The sequence below is a fragment of the Scleropages formosus genome, chromosome 7 (genome assembly GCF_900964775.1).
Source record: "Scleropages formosus chromosome 7, fSclFor1.1, whole genome shotgun sequence".
Taxonomy (NCBI): Eukaryota; Metazoa; Chordata; class Actinopteri; order Osteoglossiformes; family Osteoglossidae; genus Scleropages; species Scleropages formosus.
Window position 1 is genome coordinate 20,371,779 of NC_041812.1, and position 24,392 is coordinate 20,396,170.

General features: G+C 41.8%; 2 protein-coding genes across 3 annotated transcripts; both read left to right on the forward strand.

Annotated features, from left to right (window-relative positions):
• The first annotated feature begins 2,803 nt into the window (after positions 1-2,803).
• katnb1 (katanin p80 (WD repeat containing) subunit B 1) lies at positions 2,804-14,496 on the forward strand. Of its 2 annotated transcripts, none has more exons than XM_018738803.2 (20): positions 2,804-2,945; positions 3,522-3,681; positions 4,070-4,200; positions 6,601-6,718; positions 6,871-6,971; positions 7,094-7,135; positions 7,916-7,999; positions 8,247-8,362; positions 8,628-8,699; positions 8,858-9,008; positions 9,295-9,479; positions 9,622-9,773; positions 10,065-10,115; positions 10,362-10,426; positions 10,978-11,205; positions 12,212-12,361; positions 12,919-12,995; positions 13,655-13,729; positions 13,955-14,071; positions 14,207-14,496. In XM_018738803.2, the coding sequence occupies exons 2-20, from the start codon at positions 3,642-3,644 to the stop codon at positions 14,340-14,342; spliced, it is 2,091 nt and encodes a 696-aa protein (XP_018594319.1). In that variant the 5' UTR covers positions 2,804-2,945; positions 3,522-3,641; the 3' UTR covers positions 14,343-14,496. The 2 variants fall into 2 exon arrangements, with proteins under 2 accessions (XP_018594319.1, XP_018594318.1); XM_018738802.2 differs by having other exon boundaries at positions 2,804-2,909.
• Positions 14,497-16,270: 1,774 nt separating this feature from the next.
• LOC108926220 (adhesion G-protein coupled receptor G5-like) lies at positions 16,271-23,806 on the forward strand. Its single transcript, XM_018738810.2, has 12 exons — positions 16,271-16,290; positions 17,358-17,410; positions 17,964-18,105; positions 18,418-18,546; positions 18,731-18,841; positions 18,950-18,995; positions 20,006-20,100; positions 20,189-20,301; positions 20,908-21,176; positions 21,745-21,844; positions 22,649-22,935; positions 23,593-23,806. Exons 1-12 carry the CDS (start codon positions 16,279-16,281, stop codon positions 23,727-23,729), a joined length of 1,494 nt encoding a protein of 497 aa, XP_018594326.1. The 5' UTR covers positions 16,271-16,278; the 3' UTR covers positions 23,730-23,806.
• The last annotated feature ends 586 nt before the right edge of the window (positions 23,807-24,392 follow it).

Genomic DNA, 24,392 nt, shown 5'->3' on the forward strand with positions numbered 1-24,392 from the left:
CAGGGAGGGGAAGCACAGTTCAGTGGATCCCCCCACCACCTTCCCCCAGCTCAGTTCCTGAGAGTCTGGCTATAAATTTGGGTTTTTTTGTCCTTTTAGATGAGGAAACACTACAATCACATAGGAGAGGATAGGGCTCCACTGTGTGCGAGCTCAGCTCGGTACAGCGAGTTTAAAGTAAGTAAAACTGCGAGGTAAAACATGTTCATGCTTCTCCTGCTGTACTTTTCGGAAAATTAAGAACGGTCACAAAAAAGGACTGGAAATGAATTATATAGACATCTGTTCAGAATGAACGTGACAAAGGGTTACAATTTTTTGAAGAGGTTATGCTCTAGAATAGAACTTCTGCTTTCTTAATGACTGTAATAAATAACTGAAATAAAATACAGACACACACACACACACACACACTTTCTGAACCGCTTGTCCCATACGGGGTCGCAGGGAGCCGAGCCTAACTTGGCAGCTCAGGGTGTAAGACTGGAGGGGGAGAGGACACACCCAGGATGGGACGCCAGTCCATTGCAAGGCACCCCAAGCAGGATTTGAACCTCAGACCCACCAGAGAGCAGGACCTGGTCCAACCCACTGCTCCACCGCGCCGCCCTCCGAAATAAAATAAAATAAAATAAAATAATTAATATTGATTGTAGAATTTCCACTCATTAATGCACACAGTCAGTAAAAATTCTGCTACAAAAAACCAAGGACCCCAGAAACATAAGGATTCCTAATAATAATAGCAATAATAATAATAATAATAATAATAATAATAATAATAATAATAATAACTGAAATCAATCAAATGACAATATCGGCCTCTGCTGGTGGTTTGTTGCATTTGCACTATAAGTACAGGTAGTTCATAACTAAGTCCTGCCAGACACATATATGGGGAGATGACTTTAGTTAAAACTACTGATCACATGTCAACTAAAGTGAAGATTATGAAAAGTGAGTATCAACACCAAGAAAGCTGTTCAAAAGATAAAGAAAACACATATTACAATCACAGCAAATGTATCAGAAGCTCATTAACCTCATAAACTAGGTATCAAGGTCAGAGGAACATTACTAGCAACCAGAAAATAATTACATGCCATTAAATAACAGCGCTGGCAAATGGCTGGGGACAGGACAACCTTTCCATGGGTACCGCTGTCTGGTGAGTTTCATATAGTGGCTAGAAATTTCTGAAAAATAACATGAATAAGTTACAGTAAAGCTAAGCTGCATCATCACTATTTTTTACAGTACAATGCACACCCTGTTTTTGCTTGCAGTAAAAAGTCCCTAAATAACCCAGACCTTAAATGTCAGCATGTCATATGTAATTTCTACAGTACTAAAACACAGCCAAACAGCTGTTAAACTGAAATCTGATGAAAACAACTTTTTTTTCTCTCAGTTTTCAAATCTCTTCTTTCCACACCGAAAAAAAAAAAGTACTGAAAAAAGTGACTCATTTAAAGCATGCAGACAAGTTTGAGGTCTTGTTACAGTTTGACAATATTAGTATGGCCAGATTAATTTAAATGTGGCATTATTATTGGTGTCAAGCATATCGATTCCAGCATCTCAGAGACAGATACTACAGTTTTTCCCTCATATTGCATGGCTTTCTTGCTGTCTCATACTTTGACAGGGATAACTGTTCAGTCGTGTAAAACACTGAGTCTCACTGCAAAGTGTGCTGTCTCGAAGCACTGTCCCGAAGAATGAAACCTTGCCCATGAGAGCAGTCAAGCTCCGTATCCACCATTTATCATTCGTAGAATGACATATAGGAAAATCAAAGGCAATGAATAAGGTCTCCCAAATGTCCCCATCTGCAGGTTGGGATTGAAATTGGAACCCAGCAGACATCATGAGTGAAAAGAATGAGGAATTGTTTACACAGCAGATGAGAGGGTTGTGGAAAATTAAAGAGGACTTGCTGGTTTACAAAAAAAAAAAAAAAAAAAAAACCACTTAGATACGTACCCATCCTTAACAGTGTCCAGCATAGAGTGAAGTTTCTTTAAACACGTGCTCAACTTATAGTGGAGTTTCAAGCAATACTGTGTTTGTGTCCACACACACAAAGCAAGGGACACTCTTAGAATCAATTCACAAATAAACTCATTACAGCAGCGTGTACAATACTAATACATATTTATTTTGCACAAAGACAATTTTCACAACGATTTCCTTTCCCCCAAACAATCTTCCTGTCTATGATCTAAATCATATTGATCTATAATTCAAGATACAACTTAAGAATATGTTAAGTAGGGAAACAGCATAATTTTTAAATTTGGATGTTAGTCTTACATTTAACGTTATTATTTTGCTACAACTGCCGTACAGCGTCCTGCCACAGACTGTTTAGGTTTGAGTTGGAACTCCTGTACATTTTTCGTACGCTGATTGACACCTGCGCTGCATCCACGCTTCTCCATGGAACAAACACTTTTTTTTTTTTTTTTTTGGCACGTCAATACAGCCGTCATTACGTCATTACGTCCGCGTGAACATTCGGGAATTTTATTGGCTAACCGTAACCACGGTGGCTCCCGTTTGTTTGAATGAATTGTGCTATAGCGGAATAAAGGTATTTTTTTTAATAAAAAAAGTCTTTAAGCAAAGGCGATGGTCACTCTAAAATAATGTATCTTGGTAATATATGTGAATTCACATTATTTTAAATAACAGTGAAGTTACTGTACTTTAATTAAGGAACGAAACGCTGCGCGGTTGCTAAGCGTATATCAGCCAATCAGAACTGCCCTTCTTGATTGGTGTGTCTGAACCTCCAGAACCGAGGGCATCGGATAACGAAATAAAGATGTCAACAGTTGAACTGTTTACTGTCTAGCATTATTTTCTTTTAACTTTGTTCCATTTAGCTGCTAGCTAGTCAGACGGTGGGTTTAGATTTCTGAATGATTAGACTGACCAAGGTATATGTCAGTGTGACTAACTGTCTTAGATATCTATCTATGCTAAGCTGGTAGCTCGAATACGAATCGAATGGAATGTTGTGTTCAGCTCTCATGTGTAACTTGTTACTTTGCCTTGCCTTACTGTAAACGTTTAAAAGTCGCGTTAATGGGAAACAGGAATATCTAACTTTTATTTTCTTTTCTTGACTGCCAGCTGTATGCCTGCGTTCGCTTTTTTTTCCGTGATCTGTGTGTTATGACTTCATTCGTGTTGCTCGTATGTTTAGTTGCCCTCTGTTTTTGTCAGGTTCTAACATGATTAAATTGCGATTTATCCGTCCACGTATACGGTTTCAGTATGTCGATGAACTATGATTCATGACGGGCGCAATGTTAGTGTTATTGCAGTTTGACAGAAGCGAAGCGTTGGAGTACAGTACTGTGCTTAGTTTTTTTTTACTGCTTGCTTTTGTCGACCCCTATCGGTAGACACGGTTATTGCAGCGAACAGCGGCTTTGCGCTCAAGTGGCTCTTGGTCCCTACGAGGCCTTTACCTGTAGTACAGTAATGTCTTTTCTTGTCTCTTTCCACAGGTCCTATCAGCAGCTCGGTGAAAAAGAATGAAGAACAACCATTCTCTTTTCTGTCTGCGTTTGACATAATTCCGCATTCGGTTACATAAGCTGTCATTTGGTTGTCATTAATTGTAAAGCATGGCAGGAGCCAGTGCAACTAAGACGTCGTGGAAACTACGTAAGTGTTGCCCTACCGTTTAAACAGTAATTCTGATACGTTAAGAAAGAATATTAATTGGAAAAGACCATCAGCAGCTTTTTAAAGCAGGCATCTTTATTCTAAATGGGAGTAATATCACGACTGATAAGGATAATACATTAAAAGCAAGGAAAATGGCAGATGGTGGCGAATGTATACTTATTATTTTCGGCTGAATCCCGGTTTTGACCCCGTATTTGTCGTCGGGATCGGCGATCAAAGCATTTTAACGTAATGGCCTACGTTTTTCGTGCCAGGTTTGCGGTATCGATGTAATGCAGAGCATGTGTTTCTGTGAATACCCAGAGATTTGCGTAGCTGAGGCAGTGTGGTGGCATTATTAATGACTGAGCTCTCTCTGCTCTAGAGGAGATCGTGGCACACTCCAGCAACGTGTCCTCGCTGGCTCTGGGGAAGACGTCGGGCCGGTTGCTAGCCACGGGCGGGGAGGACTGCCTTGTGAACATCTGGGCTGTCAGCAAACCCAACTGCATCATGGTATGGAAATACCTCTCACGTAAAAGTTTTGTGCACTCCCACCTCTTGTTGCGCTCCTGTTGGACAGTGGCTAACTCTTATTGGAGTTTATGAGAGATATAACTAATTTTATGGGCTCCCATACAAGGTATGTCAGTTTATAGTATAATTTGTAGTGGCATATAGTTGGTTTAGTTTCAGAATTGTATTACTGTTTACTTCTTACGTCCTATGGAGCTCACAATTTTAACCAATCGCAACCTGTTTACACAAAGCAGTAGACATATTTCACAACTGAAATAAGATACTTTGTCATTGTATGCAATACATTGAAATTTTGTGTGGCAACTCTCAAACAGCAGCGGAAGAAGCACTTTAAATAAATAAAGGATTGGATTTAAGCTTTGAAGTCATTAGCAGCTTTGGGGGGTGGATGTGGGGGAGTGATGGAGGTTGCAGCTAGCTCTTGTGATCAGTTCTCTGGTTGGGTAGGGAGGGGTGTGAGGGAGGCCACAGCTCTGGGAAAGAAGCTGTTCCTCAGTCTATTGGTGTGGGATTTTATTGTCCTGAACTGTCAGATGGCAGCGTTTCAAACAGGGAGTGACTAGGGTGTATGGTGTCCTTGATGATACTGCCAACCTTCTTATCTAGCCAGCTAGCAGAGACGGTGTCTAAGTTTGGGAGCTCCATCCTGATGACTCGCTGGGCCTACTTCACCACATGATGCAGATTCTTTCGCTTGGCGGCTGTACAGCTGGCATGCCATGCGGTAGCGCAGTTATTCAGGATGCTCTCGATGTTCCTGTAGGAATTTAGCAGCAGTTTTTGTGGGAGCTGGGCCTGTTTCAGCTTCCTGAGGAAGAAGAGCCTTCATTGGGCCGGGTATGAGGTGTTGTGGGTCCATGTCAGCTATTTTGATACACAGACGCCAAGGAGCTTTAGGCTTTCCGTGCTTTCCGCTGCTTCTCCATGTATGTGGAGGGGGAGGTGGTCTGTCTCCTTTGTTCTACTGAAGTCAATAACCATTACCTTGGTCTTAGAGGTGTTAAGGATCAGGTTATTGTCTTTACACCACTCAGCCAGATATTTCACCTCAAGCCTGTAGGCCGTCTTCTCATTGTCTGAAATCAGCCCAACTATTGTTGTGTTGTCTGGGAATTTAATTAGGAGTTGTGTGGAGGGGGATGCAGTTGTGGGTGAAGAGTGTAAAGAGCATGGGGCTCAGTACGAATCCCTGTGGGGTTCCTGTGTTTAGAATGAGGGTGGAGGAAGTGCGTGCGGTTACCAGTTTTTGCTGTGGGCGGTCTGTGAGGAAGTCTATGACCCATGAGCACAGAGAAGAACCAAGGCCCAGGTTGTCCAGTTTCCTGACCAGTTTGTGAAGGATGACAGTGTTAAATGTAGCACTAAAGCCCATGAATAGCATGCTTGCATAACTGTTTGGTTCCTCTAAGTGTGTCAGAGCGGTGTGGAGAGCTGTTGTAACGGCACGTTCTGCGGAGCGGTTTGCCCAGTAGGCAAACTGGTGCTTAGAGCTGAGCTGCTGTGTCTGCACACACCGCCATGTTAGTACAAATACCAAATTCTACACTGTTATTATTTCTCATTTATCTGATGCTTTTATCCAAAGCAGCTTACAGTTTTAAGGAACTTGCAGTGATATACTCATTTGTAATTTTTGTTTTTTTCCCCCCTTCTTTTCTGGAGAAATTCAGGGTAAATACCTTAACTGAGGATGCTACATTGGAAGTGGGTATTTGAACCCGAATCTTTGAGTCTCTATCAAAACGGTTAACACCATTTAATAGCTTTTATAAATGAATAGTTCTTCACTAGTGTAAAGAAGCCTAACCCTTATGATGAAATGATCACCTAATGTCAAACCTTAATGCTGCACAGTTTCAGGATTAACAGCATCTTCATGATTTCTAGAGTGAAAGATTTAGGCAGTGATGTTGTGACCTTTATATCATAAACATACATGAGCCAATTTATCGTATATTGCAATTTAAATTACGAAATTTTGGAAATTTACTTCCATCCAGAGTGAACTTGCTGGACACTCTAGTCATCCGTGACAGATCTGACAAGAAGTTGTTGGTAATGAAAGACAATATAACACTAAAAGATAAGGTAGAAATAATTTTTCATCCAGTATCTGATTATTTTTCACCATCATAAGAAATACTGGTAACTTGAGCCATTCTTAATTGCCTCATGGTGATTTCATGGAACAAATGAACCACATTACATGCCGAACAGGTGTGTTTCCCTTTCTTTTAATTTGGAGATTGTTCACCCTCTTCAAAAGTCATCCTTCCAAGTTTGCTGTTTGGGACTCTTGTCAGATTTGTATGTTTTTAAGTCTTGTGGTGTTTCACCACACCTCTCAGCCATAGCGCTATTGTCTGTGTCCCACAGAGACTGACTGGACACAACAACCCCGTGGAGTGCATCCAGTTCAGCAGCTCCGAGGAGCAGGTGGTCGCTGGGTCACAGTCTGGATCGCTGCGGGTCTGGGATCTGGAGGCAGCCAAAAGTGAGTTTGAAGCATCGGGTTTTAACTCTGTGTGCCTTTGTGTGAGGAAAGATGTTAGCCTCATCTTGCACTTGTAAATTAACGTCTTTACTGTGCATTGAACTATGTGTCATTCTTAGGTTAATAAGGCTAACTTCATTTTGTCTGCCTAGTTCTGCGTACTCTGATGGGGCACAAGGCAAATATCTGCAGCCTGGATTTTCACCCATTTGGCGAACACCTGGCCTCAGGCTCCTTGGACACCAATATCAAGGTGGAATGATGAAGGCTTTAGGAAAATTATGCTTGCTTTTTGTTATGGTCCTGATTACAGTATAGTTGTACCCTCAAACTTTACAGCGCAGTACATTTCTCATGATGATATTTTTCTTTCAGCTCTGGGACGTTAGGAGAAAAGGATGTGTCTTCAGGTACAAGGTAAAATAAACTCTCTTGTTCTGACATTCAGTAGAAAATTTTGAAATGTCATTATAGCTTTAACTAATGTCTGGCAGAAATTAGGACAAAGTAGATTTTGCTGGCTGAGTTTGCAAAGTAGTAACAATTAATTATTGACGATTTTTCCATTTAATTATGTTTCTGAACTTCACAGTAAGGATCACTTGACATAAATTTAGACATACAAGCTAAAGTCAGTATATGTTTACTTTTCACATTCATTATTTGTTTTTAAAAGCCTAAAAGCAACAGTAGCAGCATAGAAATAAATGAAACAAATGGTAATACTATACAGGATACACTATGAGCATATCCTAATACACATTCATAGTTAAGATCATTAAGTAGTTTTGCTCAGTTGCATTTTTGAATGAGACTTAAAGCCCTACCTTCAGTTGTACTTAGCTGAAGTGTACTCCGTGGAATTTTGATGGAAAATTCATATAGTTTATGCAACAAAACAAAGTTATTTTGGTATGTTTCTTACAGATCAGATTCTTCAAAAGTGCACGTACCTTACACAGCAGTACTGAATGTTTTGCTTAAATATTCCATGTAAAATACTGAGAAACGTCCTTAAGAAAGGAAACCGTTGGCATTGTAGATGAACTCATTCTGGGTTTTATTGTGGGGAAGATGTTAAAATGCAGTTTGTCTTTGTGCATCTAGATGTATAGTATAATTTGGTATTACGAGTATGGTGTGTGGGTTTGCAAAAGTGCCTCTTTTCTAGAAAATGTTGTTGTTTTACTTCTCAAGGGCCACACACAGGCAGTGCGGTGTCTGGCCTTCAGTCCAGATGGCAAGTGGCTCGCATCCTCTAGTGATGACAGTACAATAAAGGTAAAGTATGTGGAGCCCAGTATAGGAAGGTATTGCAGCATTACAGGGCAGCTGGTATTGATGTCTCTCTGTGAATTAGCCTGGTACTTCTCTAAGGGTTGTGTAGTAGTATTCTGCACTTTGGTAACAATTTTTCATACATTATGACAATTGCACAATTGTGCAACTTGCGTAATTGGCAGTTCAAGATGCTTTCCCGGTGTAAACAAGTGGTTTTCTCCCCATCTTCCTCACTGTCATGATGAAGCTGTGGGACTTGACAGCAGGAAAGATGATTACAGAGTTTACAGCTCACACTGGTGCTGTAAACATCATCCAGTTTCACCCAAATGAGTACCTCTTGGCATCAGGCAGCTCTGACAGGTATGTCCGTGGAATAGAGTTTTGCTGTATGTCTTGAGTCTTGTTGCATTAATGTCTGCATACAGACATGAGGAATCCTTATTTAAGAAAAGTTAAATGAAAGAACAGGATAACAAAGTAACACCCTGAAAGTTAGTATGAATTGTCGAGTTTATAAGTAGGATTTTGAGCTAGGTGATAAATATCTAAAGGAGAAAGGTGTTCCTTGAGGAGCCCAAGTAAAACTTCATGCACGTCCCTTACTCTTCTTCTCGGTCTCACCCAGGACTATCAAGCTGTGGGACCTGGAGAAGTTTAAATTGATCGGCTCTTCTGAAGGAGAGACTGGCCCAGTGAGGTGGGTGTCAGGTGTGATTACAGTATTTACTGGAAAATTCTATGCTCCCAGGGGGCCTGCTGCACCTCAGACAGGCTTGTCAGTATACACATATGGTGTCTCTTGTGAAGCAGCTCAGCAAACATTCCCCATTTCAGCAGACATTCCGTCTCTTGCAGGTGCATAGCTTTTCATCCCGATGGGTGCTGTCTGTACAGCGGCTCCCAAGATTCCCTTCGTGTATATGGCTGGGAGCCTGACCGCTGCTTCGACGTGGTGCCTGTGGGCTGGGGCCGGGTCGCTGACTTGGCCATCTGCAACAACCAGCTGGTAGGTGTTGTACCATATTGTTTCTCATACTGTTTAGTGTGCGCGCGCACACACACACACACACACACACACACCCATACATGCATGCATATAAATTGGGGCATACGCAGACACTTATCTCTGGGGGGAAAAAAATCTTACATTTAAGCATACAGCAGTTATCCATAAAAGTCACTAATGAACTTTAATGGTTGTTTACTAAGTGTGCTTTTGTAGGTGTTTTCTCACTGCGATTGACATTTTCTTTTCCATATTCCCCCTCCCTTTCTTGTTTTCATCCTATCAGATCGGAGTCTCATATCAGTTCACAAATGTCTCCTCCTATGTTGTGGATCTAAATCGTGTGAAGAAGTCCGGTTCTGTTATCCAGGGCTTGATTCAAGATGATAAGCTGCTTCCTGAACCCACGCCCAAAGGCGCAACAATCCGCCGCAACTACGATCGCCCGTTAACAACGTGCACCAATCAGAGGTCCTGCCTCAGTCTGTGTCCCATACCATTCTACTATTGCCTTCTGAACTTGTCTTCACTGCAAGAGGATGTATCCCCGAGAAAATATCTGTATGTTCAGATCGTTTGTTTCTGACATTTAGAATAACATTTTCTCGTACAGGGTGAAACAGAATGCAGAAAGTGAACGGCGCAGCCCTGAGGGGGAGAGGCGCAGCCCTAGTAGTGAGGATGAACGTGAGGAGAAGGAGTCTACTGCAGAGATCCACAATGCCGAGGACTACAAGGAGATCTTTCAGCCAAAGAATGCCATCTGTAGGTTGTTCACACCCAGTGCTAATGTTTATTCTGTACAAACATATAACCAACATAGACTACAGATCACTCAAAAGTTCTGAAGTGCTCGGTTGTTGATGGTCTGTTCAATAAAATTCTGTCAAGTAATTTCAGTTGAAAAATAATTGGTGTAGCAGTTTCATTGTATTTTGCAATATACGTAATTGTACAAAAGTGTGGTGATTTTCCCCCGAGACCCCAGATATTTTGTGTCTTAAGTGTGGTTCAGTGTCAGAACATAATCTGCTTGCTTCTGTGGCCCTCTCATAGCTCGTACACCCCCAAGGAGGAGTGAGCCCTTTCCAGCTCCACCTGAAGATGGTGAGTAGTTGGAGCCTTCTTTTAACCACGTGTCCTTCACCATCAGTGATGGAATTTATAAAGTCTGCCTTTATTTGTACACATTTTCTGAAGTGGGGTATCACTTTTGTTATATTTACTTGCTCTTTGGGAAGGGGTTGGATGTCAGTTCAGAAAGAGGTGGAATTTTTCCCTACCAAAACTGACAGTAGATTGCAACAGGCTAAAGGTTTGTCATGTACTTTTATTTTTATGCTCATATTTCAGAGAGTTTCCTGGTGAAGCAAAACTCAGTGTTGGAAGTTATGACCCCAATGCCTGAGAAACTGACAGTAAGTGTGTCTGGGATCTTGTAAATTTCAATTTCATATTACTTTTTTTCCTTTAATTTTACTCTTATGATAACGTGCACTGAGGTGACATTTAGTGTAGAACTCCTCTTAAATGCTTTCCTTAAAATGCAAAAAAATTGTATTTTTTTTTATTATTTTTGCTTAGATGAACTTTGCTTTTAGTGTGAATTAGTCTAACTTGTAAAATGTCTTGTACCAATACCAAGAACTAGTTTGGCTTATAAACAAAATTCCCAGCACTTGCAAGTGACGAAGGCAAGAATCAGGGTTTTTACTGGAAATTAGTTTTTATCAGGACTGTAAATTGCAAATAGTGCTCTTAACATTTTCTGGATTTAAACAAATGTATTATTGCTGCTTGTACGAAGACTATGGAAGACTTTGAGCTGCTAAAACGGAACAACTTGCGGTTACATATTGTGGACTCTGGTTATAAATACCATTTTGCGCAACCTAAGCATGGTGATACTGTTGTGTGATTATTAGTGGAACCTAGCGAAGTGTCATGCAATGCCTGTTTATGCTTTCAGTCTGGGCATCTGAAGAGTGCCCCTGTGGCATCATCTACACCCGTCATCAGGGTGGAGCCCACAGTGGTGACTGGTACGAGCCGCCAACAACCTGCTGTGGTTCATCCAGCTTGCCCTCCTCCAGTGGTTTCTCCTGCTGCAGCCACAGCACAGCCCAGACCTGAGCCTGCAGTCATCTTCTCCTCCAGAAATGAGCCTATTGGCCTCAATGTGAGCGACTTCCTCCCGGTATGTTGGATAGCACCTGCACCTGCATGTCTCAAAGACCACCCCAGGCTAGAATAGAATATAAAATGAATAAATGATTATTGCTGTGAGTCCTGGCCTTGTAGCAGTTTATTTCAGGTTTTTTTTTTCCTGGAGGCTTCAACATCGGCTATAGCAGTTTCTTCCACGGTGAGCAGATATTTAACTTTATGTTTTAAAACATTTAAGCAATTTACAGTTTTTTTTTTTTTTAATTGCAATAATAGAACAGCCAAATTAAACAAACATCAAATAAAATTACAGCAATAAAACTGATGGCTCTGTTCATCCATTAATAATAGCCACTTGTCCAATGAGGAAGCATCAGACATGAAACGGCACACCCTGGAAGGCATGCCAGTCCATTATAGGGCAGTCAAACATACTCATTCACTCAAACGTACACATTCTACTGGCAGTTGGGAGTTACCAGATCACCTGAAACACATGATTTTGGAGCATGGAAGGAAACTAGAGCACCCAGAAGAAGCCCATGCAAACAGAATCTTCAGATTTCAGCAATTTTGATGTACCAGTGGTACCTGCTGTGCCACCCTGGTGCTCAGATACAACAGAACAAAAAAAAAAAAAAAAGTAGAATATAATAAGTGAAATGGTGGGTGCAAAAGCGGTACAGGGACACGCAAATGTATATGCTTAATTTTAAACATCCTCTTACCTGGATTTAAAGGTGTCTAGCGAAATGCTGGATTTGGTTTAAATTAGTTTTTCTTCTTGCTCTAAAAGATAAGGTTGGAATTTTGCATATTTGTTGGGGAAAAAGTCAAACACATTAATTTACCGTTAATTTTACAAAAATTCACTTTACAAGCAGATTTCTGGAATGAGTAACACTGCAAGTGAAGCCTGTATTCTGTGAGCTAGAATATGATAGGAGTTCTTTGGGGGTGACCAGACAGTTTTCCGTAGTCCAAATTTTGATATGCATTTTGAATTGCTGAACAATTTGTATTCGTGTATGCTGCAGGTAATGAAGAATCACAAGCCATCTGCACTGAGTGACGAAGATGCCATGTCGCAGATCCGCAAGGGACATGATACCATGTGTGTGATGCTGACCAGCCGGCTCAAGAACCTGGATACTGTTCGATCTGTGTGGAATAGCGGGGATGTCAAGGTGCGTGCAGCTGCTTACAAGTGGTACACTTGTAAAGGAAACATTAATAAACAAAGTAACTTCTTTTAGTGACTATTATTTATGAAGATTTATCTTTAACAAATTTGGCATACAGCTGTATCCAGGTGCAGTGTGCTCAATGAAAAATTGGAACTTAAAGAAATTGGTAAAACATTCCTGAGCAGCGTGAGGTGCATGATTGTTTTTGACTGACATTATGTGCAGACCAGAAAGAGTATATGAAAAATGGAGAAACCTACTTAAGTCTTGTGTTGCATGATTTCTGTCTAATTTATGCAGGTAACAGTTTTTTACAACAAGAAAAAAAACTGGTGTTAACTTGTAGATGCATCGTTTTCAACAGCAACCACTTGAAGAAGTAGCTGGAAGATTTCTTAGAATTTCTGCATACCTAATTAATTAGCCATATTTTAGGTAATTTTTTTTTGGGGGGGGGGGCTTCTGATGGTGTTCTGTGAGATGTACATGTATGTACATAGTAAGTAAAAGTAGGATGGATCAGTGAAATTGATTGAATCCTCTCTTTTGCACTTCAGACATCCCTAGACTGTGCTGTGGCTATCAATGACCTGTCCATTGTTGTAGACATCCTGAACATCATCAACCTTAAGCCGTAAGTAACTTCAGCGGTCTGCTACGTTGTAGGGTTAATGTACTTTAGATATTTAATTAGGATGGAAATACCTTGTTAATTCCAACATTTGGGTAGTGTTTAATTAGCTTCAGTAATTTTCATGTTAACAAATTATGAATCACGTTCCGCATTGCTGGTATCAGTGAGGATTTGTATAGCTGTAGAGAATTCAGTGTTAATTAGCGAGATCATTTGTAGTTGAATGATCCCCCTCTATCCCTCAGCTGCTGAATCTCTTTCAACATTCAAGAAGGGTCTGAAAACACATCCCTCAGATTTACTGTAGTCAATGAAATTCCATTACATTCTGTCATAATTACCATTTTATTTCCTGTGAACATTATATGCTGTTTCTTCCATCATTTTACCCTTCTGATGTTTGGCAGTTTAAAAAGTGGCATTAGATAAAGTGAGTGTACTTAAGAATCGCATGCCTACATCTATATCTCTCCATCTGAAGTACACTTTTGTTTTGCTTTGTTCAAAGGTGTCTGCTAAATGAGTAAATGTAATGTAAATTTACATTTATTCCCTTAGCAGATGCTTTTCTCCAAAGCAACTTATAATGGATACTATGTAGTGTTACTAGCCCACACCTTATTCACCAAGGTGATTTACACTTTGCCCTTTGTCCCCAGGTCATTATGGAAGCTTGATCTATGCACCTCCATCCTGCCACAGATAGAAGAGTTGCTGCAGAGCAAATATGAGAGGTGAGAGCTGACACTGTTTATTTGCCTCTGTATATGAATGATATACCATGCTGTGTGTGTTTTAGTGGAAACATTTTATTCCAGGATTAATTATCTTAACACCAGCTTTAACATAATGTGCATGAAATTTGTATTTGTCGGCTTGATTTGTAGCAGTGCTAAAGGTAAAATGGTTTAATTACACCAAGTCAATGGCACCTGTACTTATTTATATTTTTCTTTCAGTTATGTCCAGACCGGTTGCACGTCCTTAAAGCTAATTCTGAAACGTTTCTGGCCCCTGATCTCTGACACACTGGCAGCGCCTCCTTCTGTTGGAGTAGATATATCCCGAGAGGAAAGGTAAAGTTTTACTTTATCACGCTATTAAAACTTATGTGACTGAGCATTGCTGACAGCCTATGCTGTCTACCATGTAAAAAGAAAAGGAAGAACACATTTTATGAGAAGACTTGTTCTTCCCCTTTTGGAATGCAGGCTCCAGAAGTGCAAGGCCTGCTATAAGCAGCTGAAGAACTTAAGCAATCTTGTAAAGAACAAGGCTGGACTGGTTGGACGACATGGGAGTGCCTTCAGAGAACTGCAACTACTCATGGCTCCTCTGGACTACTGATATTGTAATTTATTTTTTATGTTTTTTTTTTTTCCCCCCCTTCTTTCCTGAAATAAGAAAGGTGTAATGTATTTTTACATGTTGTTTTTGAAATAAGACACTACTAATTTGTCAGAATCATGAAGTTTTACAAATAAAGAAATTTTAAACAGCAGAAGCTGCATGAATAATGGTGTTTTTTAGGTCAGACTGATTTATCAACATACACATCAAACCTTAAATCTTGCACAATTTTGCATTCAAAAAACTGGCGAGCTAACGACCCATTTTCTTTACGCAAGAAAACTTATACAATAAACAAATGTGTTGCAGATATTCACATAAACTCCACACAGACTGAATTAGATGAAGTATCTAGCAGTCCAAGTCACCTTGGTGAATATGGTGTGTGCACTGATAACACTACATAGTGCTCACTGGAAGTTGCTTTGGAGGAAAGAATTACTAAATGAATAAACATTGATCATGAAGACATTCTGCAAACAAAGCAATAAGGTATAAGACCAGTTTCAGATCCCTATGCTGTTATGGGGGACTGAGAAATAGAACAGCCTGAAAAAGAGGGTCAGTCAAAAAGTATCAATATAATTTACATTTGTTCATCTAACTGGGACTTTTCTTAGTGTTCGGCTATCTACAATTATTTACTTCTTTATTCAGCTGAGTCTCTTTTTTTACAGGAGTGATCGAGGGTAAGTATATGGCTCAAGGGTGCTGTAGCTTAATGTGGGATTTGAATCTGTGACCTTTGGATCCAAAAACAGCAGATCTAACCACTGTGCAACCAGTTGCCCAGGCTTGTCAAATGGAAATTGGATGCTATCAAAGTGTGTATGTGTGTGAGAGTGAGTGAGTGAGTGACACAGAGAGAGTGTGTTCCACTGGTGTATGGATGAGTGACCCAGTGTAAGTAGTGTATCTAGCAGTGTAAGTCACCTTGGTGAATAAGGTGTGTGGGCTCATAACACTACATATTATCCATTGTAAGTTGCTTTGGAGAAAAGCGTCTGCTAAGTGAATAAACGCAAAGATAAAAATGGCACAAATTATAACTTTCGTAACACAACATAGCAGTAATGAAACCTGAAGGATTTTTACTTGTACAGTTCGTAGGGGGGCAGTTTCATGGTATCGGGGATGTGTTGTAACCACACAAGGTCTGAAACCGCTTGTCCCAAGCGGGGTCGCGGTGAACCGGAGCCTAACCCAGTGATGCAGGGCATGAGGCTGGAGGGGAGGGGACACACCCAGGACAGGACACCAGTCCATCACAAGGCATCCCAAGCATAGCTCAAACCCCAGACCCACCAGAGAGCAGAACTTGGCCAAACCCGCTGTGCCACCGCACCCCCTGTGTTGTAACTTTACAAGATAAATCAGCTCAAGTTGGACATCTTTACACCCTGAGTTTATTTTCCGTTTTAATTTTATTTTAATAACGTTCTGTTTCTACTCTATACCATTACCTTGTTCGCATTAACAATATACTGTAACAACCCACATTACTGGCGAGTGTTATGTTTGAGCAGCAAAATGAGTTTATTATGAGTAATTGAATTGTGGGTAAAATGTGAATTAAGTGTCCAACCGGTGTGGGGACTCACAGCGAATATAAGGGGGTGAGTGTGTTGGCCAGGGTGGGAAGAGAAGAGCTTGAGGGGTGCAAAGTAAGCTGGGGATGTCAACTTGAGATGGAGGTCCTTGAGGAAAAAAGAGCTCTTGTCTAAGAGCTTCATTTCCTTGTGTTTGTGTTGACACTCCTTGTTTCGTTACACTAATTGTTTGTAAAGAATGTCTTTCTTCATCTTTTTCCAACTTCAATTTCTGGACAATCATACAAGTTTTTATCTCAGAAAAAATCTCCTTCCTCTTCCTGCTGATAGCAAGACAGTTTTTGGCATATAGCTTAGAAACATTTTTCTGTAGAACTCTTCACATGATCGCTAAGGTGAGCTCATCTCTGCTTTCTCAAAAGCTGCATTCCTATTTTTGCGATATTTTTCTGCCAGTAGTAAAACAGTTTTGTCTTCATCAGGCGACATGCATATTCCGTGACCTGCTTTCTAATGCAAACCATCCCATTTGAAATGAGGATTATATTACGAAGAGGGCAAAATAAAATAAAAGATTTTTACAAATGGAGCAGAAAATGAACCCGTAATAATTAAGATGAGTAGCAATATGCAGCATGGATGAAAAATGTTTTGATCCAGCTTTGTATTTTTTATTCTTTTTAGTTCAGTTGGCTTTCCATACAGCACAGGGTCAGAACAGCATACAGACAGAGAGAGTAGAGCGAGAAAATGCAAATATGTCCACTGAGCTTTGTTTTCACCAGGATTCTTAATCAACTTATCTTAATAATTAATGAGATATTATTATTCTTGGAAAAGTCTACTTTTTGTTTTCCCCCCTCTGTTACACTGAGATCAGCTGTATATTGCCTACTGTTTTTTGACACTGAGGGGAACCTGCTTACCCTGCTTACCTTGGAATTTAGTTTCATTTCCCAGTCATGCCATGTGCAGGCATTCTCAGGTGATACAGCAATATTTGGGTTATCAGGGAAGGACAGAGGGATGAGTACATAGTTCTGGTGAAGGACTTTGTTGAGTGATGTAGAAGAAACCATCCACAGACCAACACTGGAAAGACTAAAGACATGGGGATGGACTTCAGGAGGTCCAAAGGTCAACTGTGTTCAGTGGTCACTGATGGAGAGGAGTTGGAGGTTGTGGAGTCATATAGGTACTTTGGGGGGGTGCACCTGGACAGCACCCTGGAGTAGTCTTGCGGCACCGTTGTACTTTTCCCGATGTTCTACAAGTCTGTTGTGCCTGGTGCAGGATGCTTTTTTCACTGCGGTAAAATTGTGCTGGGAAGTCATCCACTGTCATTACTATGTTCATTTTTGCTGTGATGAGAGTCAAAATGATGGATCGCAACCGAAAGTAAGGCGATGGGTCTTGCATCCATTGTCTCTGAGTCTGGCTAATAGCTTCTTTGTCCTGTTAGGATGAAGACCTGGTTTGGGACCATGTTATACATGATTTTACTCCGTTTGAAAGGTGAAGTGCTTTCTTTGACTACTGGTTTGACGATGCTTTAGTGCCTCTGTGACTGATTGTTCACATTACATGTACCATAGCTCCCCTTGCTTCAGGAAATCACATTTCAAACATTGAATATCATAGAGAAGAAATGCTTGAAATTGATGACATGATTGAGGAGGGCACTGATCCTTCTGCTGTAATGCATCGGTATGGATTATACTTTTTAACTGACATTTACATTTAATTCACTTAACTGAAGTTTCAAAAACATTTTTCAGCATTTCAGTATCTGATCTACTATTCATGATGTAATGGTGAAAAGGTGGTAGCTGTAAAAGTAACATACCATAGTAGTATTAAGTTTTTATTTTAGACAGTGATGAACATGTAATAAACAATGTGATCCACCAACCAAATGCAGGATGTAAGATAAGTTGCTCATTCTGCAACAGCGCACTTGACCACATCAGATTAAAACGAGGTTTCGGTAGAGATATAACATCAATTTGCTCAAAGCACTTCATTGCGCTTTATTACTGTCAGTTCATGTCTTTATATTTTTCCACAGTGCCATGCAAAAACTAGAGTTCATTCCGGAGAGAGTCTGTACTGAAGGCCCCGCAACTATAATAACCAATGTTTTAGCAGCACAACTGCACAAGGCTGGTGTGGACTTTGCTGGCCTGGATATTTATGCCAGTCTGAGAAATGTAAGAGTCATCAACATAGACTTCAGTAAAGCACCAATGAACCGTCATGAGTAACAGGACCCTTAAATACACACACACACACACACACACACGCTAGAAACTTGTGCAATACATGCAACACACTACATCCTGCCAGAGGCTTGTTGTTATTTATAATATGTTCACAATCTGCCAAAGACTCTTCTCTGACAGACATGCAATACAAAGTGCATGTATGTGCTGTAGACCCACTGACCTTTTTATTAGTGCAATGCGTTTTGAACCGTGACCATCACAATCTCGTCCCCCACGTGTTCGCCGGAATATTCTCAGGTGTCCACATATCAAGATGAGGTGAAGAACATCTCAGTCCATGTTCAGCTACCCAAATCTGTCTTGGGTCCTCAAGACTATGACAAGATCATACAATTCTGCTTGATCACGTTCCCCAACCAGACTGAGGTAGGCTTCTCTCACTTACTGTATCTGTTATCCATCCATCCATCCATCCATCCACCTACTTCGAGGTGTCCTGAGTACAGCCTTTCTTGCAAGAAAATGTGAAGTATATACTGGCAAGTGAAGTGTTGACATGTTTCAAGGAACTGAGATAAATAGATGAGTTACTTTGACTTCCCACCTGAAGGTTCTCTACGGTCAGTTGGTGGGACTGGACATCAGACACACACGAATCTCAGGGCTAACTGACCGTATCAATATCACAATGATGTTGAATAGGCCCTCAGCCCTTCTAGAGGTACGAACAAAGATCGCACTGCAAATCCTCCACCCGGGTGCTACGTACAGACAGACAGAAACAATTGCTCCTAAACCCTGATTCGATGTTATTTTTTTTTGTCTACAGAAGGAAAAAGTGCCACAGTGCAACTTTTATAATTTCACTGCAAAAGGTAAGGTGAAAGGTAACTTGGGGCAGCATGTTCAGTTTTGTCTGCTGTCCACATGTACGGTTCACATATGTGTTATCTTGTTCTGATTTTGTCAGGGCTTCCGTTGAAAGACCCTGTTTCCAAAAGTCCCAAGGGAGAATGCAAGAGTAACTTAGTCATTCAAATTTTATTTTCCCTCTATATCTAAAGTAAAAATAACTGTTTGTTACATATACAAATTGTCATGCAGGTAAATAATGTTTTCCTTGTATTGAATTAGAGAAGTCTAAGAGGTGTAAAATTGATTCTTGTCTCCAAAAATCCAAGTGTCCACACTCATATGCAAACATAAGTTTTAGTCATTTCACTAAATACTGTTTCACCAAAACATTAACAAAACAATGAATATTGGTAAAAGTGACAGTTTGTAGTAAATATGGCATGGTGACACGGTCAGTAGCGCTGCTGTCTCATAGTGTCTGCATGGTCTGAGGGGATGTGGGTTTGATTCCCACTCAGTCTGTGTGGAGTTTGCACGTTGTCTCCATGGGTTTCCTCCAGGTGCTCTGGTTTCCTCCCACAGTCCAAAGATGTGCTGTTCAGGTTCCCCCATAGTGTGTGTGTTCCAGTGATGTATGGATGAGTGACCCAGTGTATTAGTGTAATAAGTAGTGTATCTCGCAATGTAAGTCACCGCGGCGAATAAGGTGTGTGAGCTGGTAACACTACGCAGAGCTCATTGGCAGTTGCTTTGGAGAAAAATGTCTGCTAAATAAGTAAATCTAAGAACACCGAGCAGTCAGCTAAAGCGCTGAACTTTCAGACTCTTTATTGGCTTGTTTAACAGGCTTGAATTACCAGAACTGCAATGATGCTCACTGTTTACTGCCATTACTACTGTCTGCTGTCCATTTGTTCTCAGCGCCGTGTGTCCTCTGTGTAAATGAAAGGTGGACACGGCACTGCTGAACGGGTCGACTGACTATTTGCCAATGTCGTAACGACGGTGTCGCTCTCCTCCGTATGCTCAGGATATAGCACAGAAGGCTGCTTGACGAAATGGGAGGAGCTGGACAACCAGATCACCTGTTCCTGCGATCATCTCTCCTACTTTGCTGTGTTAATGGTACGGCGTAAATTCCCAGAAAACTGATTTTCCTCATTATTTCAGGAAACACTTGAGTGATAAATGAACCGATCTGATTTTTGAACAGGTGTCTTCCACCGTCTCAGTTTTGGACCGACAGGTTATGACCTACATCACTCTGGTGGGCTGCAGCCTGTCCCTCTTATTCATGATGGTGGCACTGATCATTTTCAGCAGACGGTGGTAGAAACTGCACCCCCGGCCCTCTGTGTCCCACCCTCTCTTCTCTTCTCCACCTCGTACACTTTTCCTGCTTCCCTTGCGCCCTCCTCCATGGCATAAATCCTTACTTTTGCTCTAACTGATGCTCAAGGCTCTTCTATAGCTTTTTTTTAGTGGACTTGCACAACACACACACACACACACACACACACACACACACACACACACACACACACACACACACACTCAGAGCAAACAAACACAACAAATTGTTTGCAATTCCTGGAAGCTATTTCAGCCTTGTAAGCATTGCTTTCCATTGAGTGGTAGATATCTCTTTTGACTCTAAGCTTGTCATAAGGGAAAGTCAGTAGTAAAATGAGAGTTAGGACTGTAGAAAAGTCCCAAATCATATGTAATTCCCAAACCTTTTTATTATTATTATTAGTAGTAGTAGTAGTAGTAGTAGTAGTAGTAGTATTGCTGTTTGTTTTGCTGCTGTTCATTTTGCTGCTACGGTGCACCTTAAACACCTCTAAGCTTCTGCAGTAGTGCCTTCCCTCAGACGTGAAACGGCAGAGTGTCCCTAATCCCTAACCACTACATTGCCCACTGTCGCACCAGGAAGGCCGGCGCCGACGTTTCTCTGAAGGTTCACCTGAACCTCATGCTGGCGCTCGTCCTGCTCAACGTCCACTTCTTGCTGTCGGGGCTGGTGGCGGCGCTGCTGCCCTTCGGCTTTTGCGTCTCCGTGGCCGCGCTCCTGCACTACTCGCTCCTCGCCGCGTTCACTTGGACGGCAATCGAGGGCTTCCATCTGTACTTGCTGCTGGTCCGAGTCTTCAACATATACATCAGGAGGTACCTGCTCAAGCTGTGCTTGGTGGGCTGGGGTAAGGACTCCTCTTCAGCTCCTTTCTTTATTAGTGACTCACCATCATTATTTACTTTAATTCACACCAGTAGGCCATGATGGGGGGGCGCGGTGGCACGGTGGAATTGTCTGGATCCTACTCTCTGGTGGGTCTGGGGTTCGACTCCCGCTTGGGGTGCCTTGCGATGGACCGGCGTCCCATCCTGTGCGGGTCCCCTCCCCCTCCCCCTCCAGCCCTGCGCCGTGTTGCCGGGTTAGGCTCCTCTTTGCCGTCACCCCGCTCGGGACAAGCGGTTTCAGGCATTGCGTGTGTGTGTGTGTGTGTGTGTGTGTGTGTGTGTGTGTGTGTGTCGTAGGGCATGTGCTTGCCAGGGACCGTGTGGATCCGTGCTGCACCTTTCATGGCTGAATAGTAGAGGGGGTCCCATAATAAACCATAACAGACATGGCACAAAAATCTGGTCTTTTACACACAGTTCCATAAAAGCTTGGTGTCACCATTCCTTTCTGCATGTTGCTCGACGCTCTGAAAAACCGCAGGTCTTGGTTAGGAAAGCGCTCCTCACAGCATGCCGCTGCCTTCCCAGGGTTCCCTGCGGTCGTCGTGGCTCTGGTTGCCATAATCAAGAAAGAAGTTTATCAGCGTGTGAAACTGCTGTCCGAGGACGACACCGCCGACGTCTACATGTAGGTCCCCTTCCCTCTGCACTCAACACATTTTGGGCCGTCCTTCAATTAAATTACTACGTCATCGAGCAGATGCGAGAAATATTTTATACGCACGGGTCGTTGGACACGAAAGCAGGCTGGGACACATTTGTGACCTCCGACCTTGTCGAACGACAGCACGATGGAGCAGTCTGCCGTGTTTAACAAAGCCCCGAGCTTAACAGTTGATGGAAGTCCCACCTTGTACTACATCTGACGTGTGGAAAAATTCTGCAATGGAAATGTAGCACCCACATGCAGAGTCGTAGGACTTTAAGTGCAAATACTGAAATGAAATCCAAGTGAGTTTGTCAAGAGGTTGTTTGTTAGATTATCATCAAGTTGTACGCAAAACAAGGACCACGCAGGGTCTCCCAGCACCAGAGACACTTGGTGTGCCACATATTTCTATAACGTGCACTTCCCCATAATATATGTAAAAATGAAAAGAATACAACAGACTAAATAATATCATAAAAAACATAACAGGTAAAAAAAGTAAATAATGAGTAAATGGTAAAAAGTAAAAGAGGAGAAAGTACACTTCTGCTTTGTTGTACTGAGCTGCATGTGATGTACAGGAAAATTAAATGAAGACGTAACTCCCACATGCAAAGTTATAGGAGCTCAAGGGCAAATACTGATATTAGATGCAAATTAGTTTGTCAAGCATTCAAGTTTGTGGGGAAAAAAGACAGTTGCAGCTCTAACTCTGTGTGTGTGTGTGTGTGTGTGTGTGTGTGTGTGTGTGTGTGCGCGCGCGCGCGTCTTTCTGGCTTGAAGGTGTTACCTGGCAGATATGACGGTGAAGCTGGTGACCGTCGTGGGCTTCATTGGCATCATACTCGTGTTTAACCTGGGCATGCTGATGGTGGTGGTCCGGCACGTATGCAGACGCCGCGTTGGTTTCGGCCCGGCTGAGAAGAGCGAGGCCCGGAGGAGATGTTGCAGCCTTTTGGGTATCACCAGTGTGCTGGGCATCACCTGGTGCCTGCCGTTCTCCTGCATCAGAGACACTACCTGCTCGCTGCCTGTGCTGTACCTCTTCTGCATCTTTAACTCACTGCAGGGTAAGTGTGTGCTTTCCAACAGGTGACAGTTAACCCATCCATCCATGCATCCATCCATCCATCCATCGTACAGTTTGGGAGGAGGTCCTGATGGAGGAGAATCCAGTGCTCTCCAGAATGTACATACAATACTGTATTGAAAGACGTGACATTTTTCACTGACTAAACAATCTAGGTAACAGACCCATCGTCAAAAGCTCTAACTGCATAAAGAAATGACACTGCTTACTTGTTTATCGATTTTTGGTTGCAACGGTGCAGGCATGTACTTCGATTGCTATATTTTTTGTACAGTACACTCTAACCACCGTCCTCCCTATGCTACTATATTAATATGATGCTGCATATATGTATATAAAATATACACCATATATTTTACATAGGGGGCACAGTGACGCAGCGAGTTTGGCCTGTTCCTGCCCTCTGGTGGGTCTGGGGTTCAAGTCTCGCTTGGGGTACCTTGCGATGGACTGGCGTCCCATCCTGGGTGTGTCCCCTCCCCCTCCGGCCTTACGCCCTGTGTTGTCGGGTTAGGCTCCAGCTTCCTGTGACCCCACTCGGGACAAGCGGGTTCAGATGATGATGTGATCTATAAGCAGCTTCACCACAGAGCTTTGACTCCACACCCACATGTTATCTTTGCTCTCCAACCTTCAGGGTTCTTCATCTGTGTCTGGCTGTTTGTCTCCAAGCGGAAGGCTGGCCAGATGCCCCAAAGCAATGACGGCCAGACCTTCAAGACCCCCTCTCTAATGGCAGATCAAAAATCACAGGGCCAATCTATGCAAGAGTAGATTATCAACAATGACTGTAATAACAGCATATTGTGATTTAAAAAGAGCCTCCTTCCACGGTTTATTGTGGATCAAACATTGGGCCAGTCAGAAATTACCACTGTGCCATCACAATTTTCCAATAAAAAAGACACAAAGACTAATCTAACATGTCCTTAAAATAATATATTTTTACTATTACGATCAAAAAAGATGTTAACAGAAAAAAAAAAAATACTGAACTACTTTTTACAGGAAAAGCAAAAATTGATCATGTGTTACTTTATCATTGTTACATATTATATTGCGGGGGTACTGGTGCCACCCAGATAATGGACTGTGGATCCACATATGGCTTTAAAGTTGGCTCCGTCTGCATGGAGTTTGCATGTTGTCCCCATGCTCATGTGGGTTTCCTCCAGGTGCTCTGGTTTCCTCCCCCACTCTAAAGAGATGGGTTTCAGTCAAATTCAATCCTTTACACAGCTACTCCTATAATGTGACAAATGTTTATATGTATCTCAAAAAAAATAGGAAGGTGATCAGGAATCGTAAATATTCTGAAAGTTAGTTTTCCTATGGGATGTATGTCGCTTTGGAGAAAAGCGTCTGCTAAATGAATACATGTAAATGTAAATAGGTGACTCCAAGTTGGCCTTAGTGTGTGTGTGGTTGTACTGTGCT